At 34.2% G+C, this 14,608-nt stretch overlaps 2 protein-coding genes across 2 annotated transcripts; one reads left to right on the top strand and one right to left on the bottom strand.

The window, feature by feature from the left end:
- Positions 1 to 961: 961 nt before the first annotated feature.
- On the top strand, positions 962 to 5,025 carry LOC110909918. The gene is made up of 7 exons (XM_022154647.2): positions 962 to 1,186; positions 1,282 to 1,353; positions 2,266 to 2,333; positions 3,191 to 3,341; positions 4,319 to 4,399; positions 4,486 to 4,581; positions 4,786 to 5,025. Exons 1-7 carry the CDS (start codon positions 1,046 to 1,048, stop codon positions 4,807 to 4,809), a joined length of 633 nt encoding a protein of 210 aa, XP_022010339.1. The 5' UTR covers positions 962 to 1,045; the 3' UTR covers positions 4,810 to 5,025.
- A 567-nt stretch (positions 5,026 to 5,592) lies between these two features.
- Positions 5,593 to 13,235, bottom strand: LOC110909917 (DNA mismatch repair protein MSH6). The gene is made up of 21 exons (XM_022154645.2): positions 12,262 to 13,235; positions 11,177 to 11,273; positions 10,916 to 11,018; positions 10,763 to 10,816; positions 10,609 to 10,683; positions 10,400 to 10,468; positions 10,206 to 10,289; positions 9,922 to 10,110; positions 9,333 to 9,832; positions 9,112 to 9,241; positions 8,930 to 9,021; positions 8,668 to 8,846; positions 8,368 to 8,570; positions 8,196 to 8,297; positions 7,956 to 8,118; positions 7,587 to 7,876; positions 7,365 to 7,502; positions 7,109 to 7,188; positions 6,840 to 6,939; positions 6,622 to 6,751; positions 5,593 to 5,950 (listed from the first exon to the last, which is right to left on the bottom strand). The coding sequence occupies exons 1-21, from the start codon at positions 13,016 to 13,018 to the stop codon at positions 5,727 to 5,729; spliced, it is 3,759 nt and encodes a 1,252-aa protein (XP_022010337.1). The 5' UTR covers positions 13,019 to 13,235; the 3' UTR covers positions 5,593 to 5,726.
- Positions 13,236 to 14,608: the final 1,373 nt, after the last annotated feature.

Here is a 14,608-nt window from a genome sequence, read left to right as displayed (position 1 = left end):
AGAAGGTACGTGAACTATATTGGTCACTAGGTTTTGTCATATTTTATAATTTTTCTTAATATATTATACTTATCATAAATACTCAAATTAGCTTTCACACCATGTAGTTTTTTTTTACTTATAACAGAGGGCCTGTCTTAAGTAGTAATAATTGACTTGAAACATAAGATGTAATAAGGACATGGGAGGGGTTTGATAAAATATTCAACTACAAATTTAACAACTATACAATTTTGTTGCTTTTAAGGTGAATTAAACGAGTTATTTGTTAACCGGTTAACAAGATGTTGAGATGTTAAAAGATTGAATTATTTTTTTCCTTTTAAAACCAAAAATCACTAAAAATAAGGTCTGGTGGAGTTAACGGAATTAAACCATTTTCTTGAGGTAAAGTGAAATGAATTGGGGAAAAGTGGGTGACGTAGCACCTAGGTTGAGTTAAGAACGGTAAAAACATATCCCAATGCCTAATATCCACAATAATCTTTAAAGAAGATATAAAACCTTATCATTTCGTACTTTCCAAATATGCCAACATGAAAGTTACACACTAATTGCCTTCTGTTTGAAGTTGACCTTGGACGTATCCGATTTTATTTAACATATGAAATTATCTATAAAAAAGTTGATTTTCAGAAATATAATCATATTATAATAGTATTCATTAACATATGAAATTATCTAATAGTATTCATTAACATATGAAATTATCTATAATAAAAAAGTTGATTTCAGAAATAATCATATTATAATATAATATAATAGTATTTTTACCAGAACACATTAACTGATAATGACGGTCATTCATATAATTGGGGTCCACCCCACCCCCTAAAAAAATCTTAAATAATCAAAATAATGAAAATACCGAATATTAGTTATAGTAGTATAACTATATACACACAAGGGTAGAATAGTAAATTTGCCCTGGTTTCATTCATTCCTTAAAGCCCAAAAGCTCGCCACGAAACAGAGACACCGAGCAGAAAGAAATAGATATAGAGAGAGAGAGAGAGAAAACAAAGAAATTGTGTAAACAAAGACGATGACAGAAGTCCGATTAAACATCGACGATGAGTTTATATATTCAGCATCAGAGGTTATATGCTGCAGAATTTGTCACGAAGCAGAGTTCGAAAGCTGTAAATCATTAGAAACTCCATGTTCATGTTCAGGAACCGTAAAGGTACGTCCTCTCTTCCTAATTCCTTTTTTTTTTAATTTAATCATGATTTTCATTCAGTTCTATAATTAATCAAACCTTGTTTAATTGATCATCAGTTTGCACACAGAGATTGCGTACAGAGATGGTGTGACGAGAAAGGAAATACAATTTGTGAAATCTGTCTTCAGGTTAGTTTTTTCTTCTTTTTTTTTTTCATTTTGATAATTAGTTTGTTTGAATTTTTGAATACGTTGTCGTTTTGGTTAATTTCTTTTATCTGACATCTGTTTTATCTTCACCAACTGGCGTTTGGTTTGTCTGTCCTGTTTGATTCATGCCGTACTGGTTAAAATTTTGAACCAATCTTGTTTGTTTTTCTTTTGAATTATTCAAGAAAAAAAAAAGTCTATTATTATGGATGAACATTGAATTGTGTCTCTACATGTGTCTTCTTTTCAGAAGCTCATTATAGGTTTCTTCGTTCATCCAATGGAATCATATTTATTTAAAAAAATTCGGTTCATGAATGCCATTTTTTATGCTTGTAATATAATGGCCTTATTATTTAGAAATTCAAAATTTAATAATAATAATAAAAGTTGTTGTTATTATAATTATTGTTGTGGTAATTATTTCTTTGAAACATAAAAAGGTACTTTATCGGACCTTTTGTATCAAGAAATCAAATATGTATATTCACATATTCTTTGTCAACTATTAAAGCCACATAAAACTACTCTATCTTCTATACTTTCCTTCCTTTTCAATTTAACAACATAGTTGCTATATATCGTAAAGGGGTACTTTTTTTCGGTCGATTCGTATGTCTTATATCGAAAGATTGTACATTACGTTATGCATTACAATCTAATGTGCAATGTGATATATTTATTTTCATATGTGCAACCAAATAATTGTTATCAACATTAAAGGAATGCTTAAATTCAAAAGTAGAATGAATTATGTGTAACAAATTGTTTGTTTGTTGTTGCTTCAAAAACAATTTTGTTTTGGAAATGACAAACATGTACCAGAAAAAGGGAAAAGAAAAAAAAAACCCATACCAACTAAAAAGGACATGTACTTGTTTAACTTTGCAGAATTTTGAACCCGGATATACAGCCCCGCCACCCAAAAAGGCCTCCCAAGATACCCATGTCACTATTCGGTAATTACTCTTCTTCTTCTTCTTATTTGTTATCAATTTATATTTTGAATAAAATAGTGAAACTAGCCATTTTTTAAGCATGTTATATATCTATAGTTATGTTAGAACAATATCACGCATATAGTCATGTGCGTTTACTTGTGCATCCACTTATACTCACCTAAACTCTAGAAAAGTTCCATCCTGCGTACGCGAGTAGAACTGTAGAAGTACGTACTTGAATGTATATGTGATATGGTGTGACATGTCACATTAGTTTGTGTTATTATTGATGGAAAAAGTTTCATACACAAGTAAAAGTTTAATCCCAAATCATAGTTGAACGAGTGGAGTAATTTGTTTATGATATAATTGTATAGTTTATAGCTATAATAAATAAATAAATAGATAAGAAAGACTATATTGATAATTTTTTTCTAATATTTTCTATAGTGGAGTTTTGATTATAAGCAATTAATATTAAGTGTGTGAAAAATCTACATTAGCTGTTTGCATTTCAAATAGACAGCTCATAGTTGCGTTTCAGTCTCAAATTTCTTTATGTATGTATGTAGCAAATTATGAGTTGGATACCTTAAAACGTGTAAGAAGAAGTCTATGTTATCTTTGAGGATCCATCTTCAAATAGAATATCTAATACAAAGCAGGATTTAAAATTCACCGAACAGATTCCTTAATTGCAATCAACTAGACATGTTTCCCTTTTTCTTTTTGTTAATTTAATATTAATATAGTTAAAAAGACTATTATTAAAGATGCAATTGCCTTTTAGGAAGCAACATTGTCTAGGCTAGGGACAGAATAGTATTATTTTGTTTGCTTATGTTATGGGTTTAATAATATTTTTGCAATTATAGGGAAAGTGTAGAAGCTTCAAGAACAGATGAAAATCTTGTAATTATTGCCATTGCTGATGAAGAAGAAGAAAACTTGATTGAAAGAGAATACGCGGAGTGTTCGTCGACCGCTGATGCTACCGCTTCTATGTGTAGAACTTTGGCTCTCATTGTAAGTTTTCACCTAATTCACTCTTTTAGCCGTATGAGCTTCCGAGAAATAACTAGCAACTATAATAAACATGTACACAGTGTTAATTAATTATGTATAAACCTTTATGTGACTATTTATGTATATAACACTTAAAACATAACAATAAGTATTAATAATTACATTGTGCTTATCAATATAATTTTATTTTTAAAATATTTTTTAGAATTTGAAACAATTATTGAACTAGGTTTTGTCCTTATCTAACATTGTATTTAAGATTGCAATTTTACATATAATTAAATACATGTCTTACACTACTACTTATATGTTTATTATACAAAATTTCAAAAATAAAGTTTTTCATTTAAATAAATAAAATAAAACTAATGCATTTCAAAGTCAAAATAGGCGTTCATCACTTCATCTTAAATCTTTTGTCTAGAGTAACATGCACGTTTGGGTGAGTTGAGATTTTAGTCCTTAAAATTTTTGAAAAGTCTAGAAGGGGCCCCTAATGCTCACGCGGTAACAAGACAGCCAACTCTTAACCAAAAAATAACTACAAAACAGTAGTGATTAACAACTGTAGATGACTAGATTTCCACACCTTGATGTGACAACGTTTGAATTTCAAACACAAATATAATTTATGGTGTTTTGTCTCAAATGTTTGAAACTTTAGGGGGCAAATGAAACATATATAATTCTTAAATTAAATGCTATAATAAATTAGTAACAACCTGACGAAATTGAAGAGACTGCTTACCTGAGGCTGGGGAGGTTTGTTAAGTGTTCCTCAATTGAGAAAAAGTTATTATGTGACCTAAAATTAAATGTACACATTTATGAAGTTACAAGGATTTTTTTTATTTAATATAATTAAAAAAACATTTGAAGGGGGAAATATCATTAACAGTAGCAAGCCGCTAGAAAAGGCTGAAAATACAAGTTTACATGTTGAATATAATTATTGACTTGCATAACTAAATGTGCAGTTTACCATACTTCTACTAGTCAGACATTTTATTGGAGTGCTAATTGGCGAAACAGGAAATTACCCGTTTACCCTTTTAACAGTAAGCACCTGTCATTACATTGCTAATTGCTTCTACTTTTCTACCTATGATCTTCTGATGTCATCTGTTTTACTCGGTTTTTTCAGCTACTACTTATAAAGGCTTGTGGGATATTGCTTCCAATGTACATAATAATGCGGATAATCGATGTGGTCCATAATAGCATCACACGTCAATATCAGGTTTGCCCCAAATTCTTAAAAAGTATAGCTAAAGATAAGTTTAGCAAGATAGATGGGTTGGGTAGTTAAAGATGGGTTTATCAATATACATAGGTCGGGTATTTCTTAGTACTTTTATAAAATAAGTAGCGTGTTCATGTCAGTTTTAATACTTGTAGATTGACGCATGTAACTTAACTAAGACTTTGTATTGTTTGTACACAGGATTCTGAACGTGACAACATATAGTTGACATACACGACCAACAAGCGTCTAGATAAAGATTGGTTGATTGATTGATTAATCAAGAGTTTTCTTTTATTTTATTTTTTTATTTCTATCACCAGGCTCAAGTAAAAAGAAAAAACATATTGTTGTACTTCCATTTGTACTTAGTTGATAACTGTATATTGATGATCTTCCCTTTTCTATGTGGAAGATGATAATTCAGTAAAGATTTTAAAATAGAGAATCAATAATTTTCAATTAACCGCATTCACAGATGGTTTTAGAATTCAAATAGTGGCCAAGGTAAAACTAAAACCACCAATCAAAATTACTATAACATAAATTTGCCACATGGTTCAATTGAACAATGCTCTTTGGTTTAGAAGTAAATCGACCAAGATAAAACGAAGCAACATACTGTATACTAATTACTTATCAACATTACACGAGTGATGATAATCGATTAAATTTAGCCAACTTTCAGTGATTTCAGTAGCTGCAAATTGTATTCGTTAGCTTATCTGGTCAACGAGAAACAGAGCCTCGGTGTGTAAACAAGAGTTTCAAGTCACTATCATATACAGATACCTTAAGACCTATCAAATGGTCAGAAGTCAGAAACCTTCTCTGATGGACACCTTTATGGTGAGCCAAAATGATCTGTTGGCAACCTTTTGTCACTTGCAACCACAATAGGTGCTACCCTAATTCAAAACAATGCTTTATAGAAGTGGACCGTATGAACCATGATGATCTTCGAAACGAACCGCACATACCTTTGTGTCTCTTTGAACCAACAAATTGTTGGGAACCCAAAAATGCATTTTTTCATAGCTCTAAAAATACACCCAACATTCATTACTATGATACAAAAACTGGGATTAAGCAATATTAATTAGCAACTTAAAAAAATCAACACGTGGACAATGTTGGTATTTCTACTTTTGCTCCAGAAGTGTCTTTGCCCTATGTTGTAGCTTGTATATGTCGTGGGGTGAAGAGCCGCAACGTGCATCCACAAGACAAGTTCTTAAGCTCTGAAAGAAGACCGTAATCTCAGGTGTCATATTGGTGCAGTTGGACTGGTTTCTTTTGTTACCATACATCGTCTCAAATTCTTCTGACTTGATTGTGGCTTTTTTAAGCACGTCATCAGGAAGTCCTGAACCCACAGTTAAAACAGTGTTATGCTTCACTTGAATCTATATAATATAATAATAACACCCAGACCCAGAAATTTGAAAACCTGACCAATATCCCTAGCCCACTAGACGAGTCAATTTTGACCCGCTGATATACAAATAAGAGGTCAAAAAAGACAAATGATTTAAACGAGTCATATGTCGTAAGAAATCTGATAATGTATTCAAATGCATAAAACCTTGCAGCTTAATATTGTTAAGTGTAGTAACGTAGTTATAAAACCACCATATTTTACATATTAATTAGCTAAAAATTTCAAACGAAAATGGATGAAGTTAAGATAAACTAACTAGGGTTGGGCATGTAAAACACGTTTCTGAAATGAATCTACATGCACAAAACCTTAATGATAAATAAGAATAAGTTCACGTGCGCATGGCTTTAGACATTTTCTCTCTTCGTCTCCTTTGATTTTCCATGTCCCTTAATCTTGTAATAATGCATATTTTTGGGCTTATGAATCAATTTTCAACCTTTTACAACACATTGAATTTTTAACAATCAAAAGCGTTTGTAACACACTGAATTTAGTCTGACCAACCATTTGAACCCATTATCCAAACCACCCATTTTACGACCCCTACAGTGCCAGTTACATACACACAAATTCAAAGGAAGAAAGGAACATGCCTGCTAGCCGTGCAACATTGACACCGTAGCTTTTAGGGCATGCGCCAGGTGTCAATTTGTAGAGAAACGTAACCTCCTCTAGACCTCCCAACTCCTTTCCAACTTTGCATGCCATGTGACACAACGAAACCTATAACACAACAATGAGGAACATATATATATTTACAAGATTGTTTTATAATGGAGTTTACTTTTTAAAGATTATCTATTTTACATACCTTGGGAATTTGCTGATAGTCCAAAGCTAAGTGATGATAGTGAGTAGAAAATAACCCCCTACATTGGACCTTGTTGACAAGGTGCTCAAGAACTGATGCACTGCAACCAAACACTCCAACAGAATCAGTATGAGAAATGAAAATTGGTAAAAGGTGGCGGCAATATTGACCCTTTTGCTTAAAAAATGGGCTGACACGGGTTATGTGTTATCTCTAAAACATATATTGCATTAACTGATGATGATGATGTATAAGCATAGGAAACATACGCTATGGCTTGTCCATCCGAAGTAGCTGTCCCCCGTCCAAGTTCATCTAATGCCACAAGTGAATTATGGGTTGCTGATGACTGCCATTCAAACATAAACTATCTTCATAAACACCAACATCCACTATTATCCATAAACTACAGTCTACATAACTACCTAAGTGTCTAATAAACCCTAGATGCAATACCAAATGTGTCGAGATCCATGGGCCTAACATTAAGCCACAGGGGGATCCTTTATATAAAAAAAAGCATACCAGCATAGATGCAGTTTCCAGAAGCTCAGTTAGAAATGTACTCTGGCCCGCCATAATATGGTCTTTTGCACCCATCCTCACAAAAATACGATCAACTGGAGACATCTTAAAGCTTTCTGCAGGTACATCAGCACCCACCTGAAACATGAATCCCTCACTATTGAAAAAATAAAAAGCATGAAATAAAGATCTAACATTGACATTACCACATGAACTATTCACCTGAGCCAAAATAACAGCTAAGCAAACTTGGCGAAGAAGAGTTGACTTTCCACCCATGTTAGGACCAGTAAGTAGGATAAATCTGGCCTTATTAGAGCCACCTATAGAAACATCATTTGGGACAAAAGTGCCATCCCCTAAAGTATCGTTTCTCAGTATCGGATGACCTAAACTATTAGCAACAAGAAACGGTGATTCGTTTTCAACTGATGAATCCACAATAAGTGGACGACATGTTGGTCCTTCATAGAGGTCGCTTGCAATTGCTATGCTGATCAGGACATCGAGTTCTGAAAAATATATATATATATATATAAAAGAGTCAAAGAGTTGACCAAGTCAACGAAATCAAACAAATGATTGATTCACCTGCAGCCTTAGAAATTAACTGTCTCCAGCTAACATGATGCTCACAGAAGCGCCCGATTAGCCTCTGCATGATGCTTTTTAGCTTTGACTCTTTCTCAGATTCAGCTTCTGAGAGCTCCCGAATATATTTCTTAATAGCAGGAGTCCAATAACGAGCGACACCCTATACATATACACGTTAATAGAAACTACATAAGTCAAACTAATGCAATTTTTCAGATAGGAGGCATATATATATACCTTTTTGGATGATTGTCGTTCGTAATCACTAGGCAGACTCCCTGATAAGCTTTCAGGTACTTCAAGAAGATACGAGTCTTTTCCAACAGTAACATAATTGATCTACACAACATCATAAAAACATAAATAGTAAGTTTAAAAAAGATATATTTATTGACACAAGTAATCTTACAGATGAGTCTCCAAGTAGTTTTCTCTGTTCCTTTAAGTGATTTTTCAAACTAAATTCGATATCTGTAACAGTTCTGCATGCGGAGTCATACTCATTATCAACCCCATCCCGAGGAATTATACGGCCTGAACTTTTTGCTTCCATCCAATCAAAAGCGTTTTTGAAATGCTTAAGAGCTGCATTAACATCTGAATGATCTTTACCTGCATAAATTTAACAAATATACAGATTATATATAACAGATAGTGTACAGGAAATTGAAAATGATAAAGTAAATGATCACGAGATTCACGACTGTACCAGGTGTTAAAAGGCGATGCAGCAGCTTAGAGTCGGTATTTTCCAGAATGGCACCTAGTGAAGCACATGCATTTATAAGTACATCACAGCCACTGAGAACTATTATAAACTCTTGAAGTTGTTTCCTTGCTGCATCCTCATAGAGAATAACTTTACTTGAATTTCTACCATTAGCTTCACTGTTTCATTTCAAATCAGTGAATATTAAAACAGTGAAAATATGAGTTAAACACTTAAACACCATCCTGGTATGTATGTGTACCTGCAAGAAAAGATACGTGCAAGCAACCGTTCCATGTCTGGTAATAATGACAAATCTTTACGAAATTCAAGAGCAAGAGGCAGATTAGCTCCCTGGAATAATAAAATATATTAGAAACAATCAAATAAAAATAAAAAATAAAAACTGAGTAAAAGGTTATGTAATGTAAGAACTCAGAGAACCTTAACACCAGCTACAGCTTCTTGGCGTTCTCTGATCGAGTTTATGTCATATAACGGTCTAGCAAGCCATGCTTTAAGCAATCTCTTCCCAAATGGTGTCACACAACGGTTTAGTTGGTCATACAATGTCCTGTATACATTTATGCATCAAATTTGAAGGATTATACAATTGGTAAACCGTAAATGTGAATATAAAGGTGGCAAGATAATTTAGTTGGTACCCTTTAGAGTCCCCGTTTACACTGTTCTCAAAAACTTCAAGATTCTCTAAAGCAGTTGCATCAAGAATCATATAGGGTTTTGTGGTGACATCAGCAAAACCAGAACATGGAAGTAGCTCAAACTTTGCAAACCGAAGCAATGACTCATCCAAAAAGGCCTTTTTCAGATAAAATAAAGTTCCACCAAGGGCTGAGAGTGCAAAACTACCAATTTTGCCTTCGGTCATTAGCTCAGAGAGAATTTCTGGTAGGTAATCTTTACTATCAGATTGCGATTGGTTACTGATACGTTGATAAATCTTCTTGATTTCTTGAATAGTTTTTTCAGAATCCCAAAACTCTTCAACCGGTACTAATTCATTTATCACGGGACTTCTTGTTTGTCTCAAAAGTACTCTTTCGGTTTCAGGGCTGAGCGTTCTTTTAGGTTTAATGATTTCCACTGGTCTTAATTGAGACAATAGACAGCTCAACACACTGCATTCTGAATCATCACTAAACTGTAAAATTAAAGCATCAGTTTTTATGTACCACAATTGATTAACAATCTTTTGTATCAGTTGCAAAAATCACCAATTATAGTTCACACCTGTCCAATGATGATCTTGCTTGTAGCAATATCAACTACACAAACACCATATATTCTATCATCTTGTTGGTTTTCATCATAGCATTCAGCAACTGCAAACAGGTAAGAAGCATCAGGATTGGTTGACAGCATTTCTCCGTCAGTCAATGTCCCTTTGGTGATCACTGCACATATTTCACGTTTCACAACCTAAAAAAACAGGTACCAAATGTCATGAACATGAAATCACAAGTAACACGGTGTTTGTGATATCTTGTTAAGAACAGGTGCTAGTGTTTTGTGACCTTGTCTTTAGAACCTTCTTGTTTGCGACGTTTCTCAGCCTGATCAGGTGTTTCTGTCTGCTCAACAACTAGAACACGATAACCCTGATTCATCATAGCTCAAATTATTAATTATTAATTACAAATTTAAAATCATGATTTCAAAAAAACCAAATGAGTTCACTGTATGGAATCATGAACTTGTAGAAATTAACCTTGCGAGCTAACTTCTCTGCATTCACTTCATAATTCTTTTCTGGGAATCCACAATGCGGTTGGTCTCCCTGAAAAACAGTAAAGTCCATGAATCAGGTGTGGTTTAATACGTCAAAAATAAAGAAACCGATTAATAGTTAAAAAAATTATAAAATGGTATCCTTCAAACAAAAGGAATTGGTAAACACACTACAAACAGGGGTTTCACCTTCATATACTGCAGATCAAGTTCTTTTGCCCCAACATGTGCATCCATTTCAAAGAGCTCATAAAACTTTCCCATCTAATAAGTAACATGAAGTTAGCATGCATCTTTAGCATGTAGTTGCAGATATTCATTCCATGTTAGGTAGATCAATTACCTTAAAAAATAAAACCTTATCCATATGTTTTGACTTGAACTCCCACCATTGCCTCTATATTTAACAAATAAACATAACACTTGAATTACTTGCATAATGCGATAAAACGCAATCCCTTGTTCGTTGTTTATCAAATACCAAAACAAAACATACCTGGCCACCTGTTAAACTCCTCAGGAATTCTGGAGGCATGTATAGAGTTCTTGGATCATAATTTTCATCTCCAGGGGACCTCTTATTTGCATCCTTTCGGTTCCTGCTCAAGAGAAAGCTTCAGCAAAGTATATATGTAGCAATATAACAGCAAGAACATGAAGCTGAATTTGTCGACTTTTACACTCCTGGTGTGAAGTCACTCTAAATTAGGTTTTTCATAATTAACCAAGTTGTATATGGCAACTTGTTATTGCTTACTTTCCAAGAAATCTGAATTTCTCTTCTTCTCTTGCGGCATATCTATCAGCCATATCGCCCACTGGAACATTGTCAGCAATAATAGTGGCCTTCCCACCTGCAGTCAAACCGTAAACCCTATTATTTGTAAAAGATATGATGATTCCAATACACTTGTTTAAAGAACATAAAATCACATAATACCAACTAAAAAAATGTAACTACTTAGAACTAGTGTAGGGCATGTATGAGATAAATGAAGTAGATGGTTTTGTTGAAATTTAAACTTGGCATAAAAAACTTATCTTGTGTCACTATCTAAGTAGTTAATGAAGTAAAATATCGGATATCGGTCAAGGACCGATATTTGTGATACCGGTTATCGCGGTGGGATATTGGTGGGATATCTGTAATTTTAATATCATGCTAAATTTATATATATAGCAATTTAACACCAACAATTCAGCATACTTTCCTACCATTAACAAATTAACCTTTTGCAACTTGCAAAACACTAAGAGGGGTAGCAGCACCCATCACTCATCACTCACAACATCCAATCAATTTCCGCCATGTCATCGAGCATTATTCCATCACTAGTGATGGTTTTTTTTCATTTTTAAATTATAAATTAAATAAATCCTAAATTACAAACTTAAAAAAAATAAACATTGCATAACTTCTTCACGCGTGAAACTTTCAACGCGTTTTAGGTTCGACGCGTGATCATCACCAGCGGCGGCGGTGTTCCACGCTATACAACGCGTGGTGAAGGGGCTATCACGGGGTGCCCCGTCCCCCCTAACAATTGTAGCAAGTAGGAACTGACTAAGACTTAAAACACTAACATTTAACAGCAACAACTAAGACTTAAAACACTAATATTTAACAGCAACAACTAAGACTTCAATATTCAATGTTATGATGTGTGTGTTTTAGTAAGTGTATCTCTCTGATCTTATTACATTAGTGTGTGAAGTGTGTGTTGTATATTGAGTGTATGTGTCACAAGAGATTTCATTGACATTAACAACAAAGTCTCCTCCCTCTAGAACTAATACAAAACACAATTAAATAGCAAAATACCAACAATTACTCATACTTACAATTATTATTAACTTTAGGACTCAAAATCTTTGGAGATTCAGTCTTTATCTTCTTAACCGAATCCGATTTCGTCCCGGACACCTTTCGCCTTTTAAGATCCTGCTTCACTTCCTTAACAACTTCTTCTTCTTCTTCCTCATCCACCAACCCTAAATCCTCCATTTCATCATCAACAACTTCTTTCTCAACACTCTTCCCCCAATCCTCATCCGCCGAATCATCTCCACCACTTTCCACACCACCTGCAGCCTCATCATCTTCATCCTCTTCGACAGAAACCCGCCTCAACCGTTTTAACTTCTTAACCTGCTCCTTCAACAGCTCAATCTTCTCTTTAGATAAATCCAAACGCTCCTCCTCAGCATCATCATACTGTACCAAATGCTTACCGGAACTCTTATCGAACGATTTTACACAACCTTCGTACCAACACTTGTCGAGAGGCCAGTAAACCCTAATTCTTCGGTTAACTACTTCATCGCCGTAGGTAGGGTTTGAGGCACCGGAAGCAGGAGTTGAAGGAGAATTGCCGATAACTAAGGGCGGTTTGTTAGCGCTTTTGGTTTGTAGAGGCGACGGAGTTGTAGTAGGTTTAGGGTTAGGGTTAGGGTTAGGTTTGGAGTTAGAAATAGGGGATGGTGAGTGAGAAGGAGGATGAGAGGATGTTGAAGAAGGTGATTTGGAGAAGAAAGAGGTGATTTGGCGTTGGGGATTGACGAGCGGCGACCGGCCGTTGGCTGGACGACGGAATGCCATTGGTAGTTAACGGGAATGAAAGAAAGAATACACAGTGGTTTATAGTGGTGTGTCTGTATAAACAGGAGTTGATGGGATGATTAAAGGCGGGAATTACAGAAGAGAATCCCTAGGACAAGTTTGGCGGGAAGGAGTGGCGATTACATTTCCTGCCAAACCCATGTAACACAACTCTCTGATAATATTAGGTTCCAGCTGTCTGGCTATAGCCTGTAGGAAAATGAAATGAGAATTTATACGAGCTGTTATCAATGTTTTAAAAACCGGTTCATTCCGACCGGTTGAACAGGATGCCGGAAGTGGCGAAGTTTGAGATTTTCGACCGGAGGTCGAAAACGTACATACCAAAAATTTCTATAAAACCGGGGGGTCAAAAACGTATATCCTCAAAAATTTCTATACGAAAACTACATTTCTCCACTATTGAGCGAAAAGTTCGGAGGGTCGACCGCCTACAAAGCTACGCCCTTATTTGGCCGACACGAATCATGCCGGTAAACTGAGGGAACGGCCAAAAAGTTGTATAGTTGGTAAATTGGGTTATACCGGTTTAAACCAGTATGCGGTTTACCCTCAAATACCGGTGTCGTACCGGCACCGGTACCGTACCGTACCGGTACTTTCAGTTCCGGTACCGGTCGGTACCGAGCTCATCCCTATCCAAAAAGGTATCAATAGTGAATTTTTGAATTACGAATTAACTTTTAGAATATTTTTTTTATTATGGAATGATATAGTTTTGGATTATTTTTTAGGTGAAATTGTATTTTATAGATTTAGAGGATTAATTAGTCAACCCGGTTGAACCGTCCGGTACAACCCGGTTTAACTGGTTGAACTATTTCTGAGCCTAACCTGGTACGATTAAAAAACCGGTTTTTAAAACATTGGTTGTTATACAACTACTCTAACTTTATTGAAATTGGCAATGTGACAATGGGCGTGTTATGTTAAAAGTAATGGAGCCATGTAAAATTAAAGTTAAATTTATACTGCCTGTATAACATAAGGTTTGTAGATATAGTAGCACTTCTTTTTTAATTTCATTTTGTTTGATCTTTGACTCGTTTAGTAATGAGGTTCAAGTTTGGCTTAAGCTTGTTTAAACACTGTTCAATTCAATCTTGCAGTAACAAATACATGATTTTTTTTGGTATATAGGGGAATATATGGGTTGGCTATAAAACAGTAGTAGGAAAAAATAACATAAAAAAGTACATAGACAAACAATGGTGGAAAAAGACATACATTATTTTTATTGTTATTATTTAATTTAAACACTATAAATTATCAACACTTTTATGTATATTAGTGTTGTATAGCTTAGCGGTTTTTCAAAAAAAAATTGATTTTTTTTACTTTTAATTCACAAGTATTTGATAAATTACTTTCAACTCAAAACTATTAATTTTTTTTTTACTTTTAAACCAAAACTTTTCATCATTTGTAAATTAAACTAATAACTTTTTTACCTTCAACTTTAATCACCTATACTTTTCATCTTTCGTAAATTTTTCGTTTTACCCTTTTTTCTAAATTTTCCGAGTTAATACAGCGTAACGTGCGTGTATGGTTCAACGTTTTTACGTT

The sequence above is a fragment of the Helianthus annuus genome, chromosome 4 (genome assembly GCF_002127325.2).
Source record: "Helianthus annuus cultivar XRQ/B chromosome 4, HanXRQr2.0-SUNRISE, whole genome shotgun sequence".
NCBI lineage: Eukaryota > Viridiplantae > Streptophyta > Magnoliopsida > Asterales > Asteraceae > Helianthus > Helianthus annuus.
The sequence above is the reverse complement of the archived record's forward strand: the minus strand, read 5'-3'. Positions and strand labels throughout refer to the sequence as shown.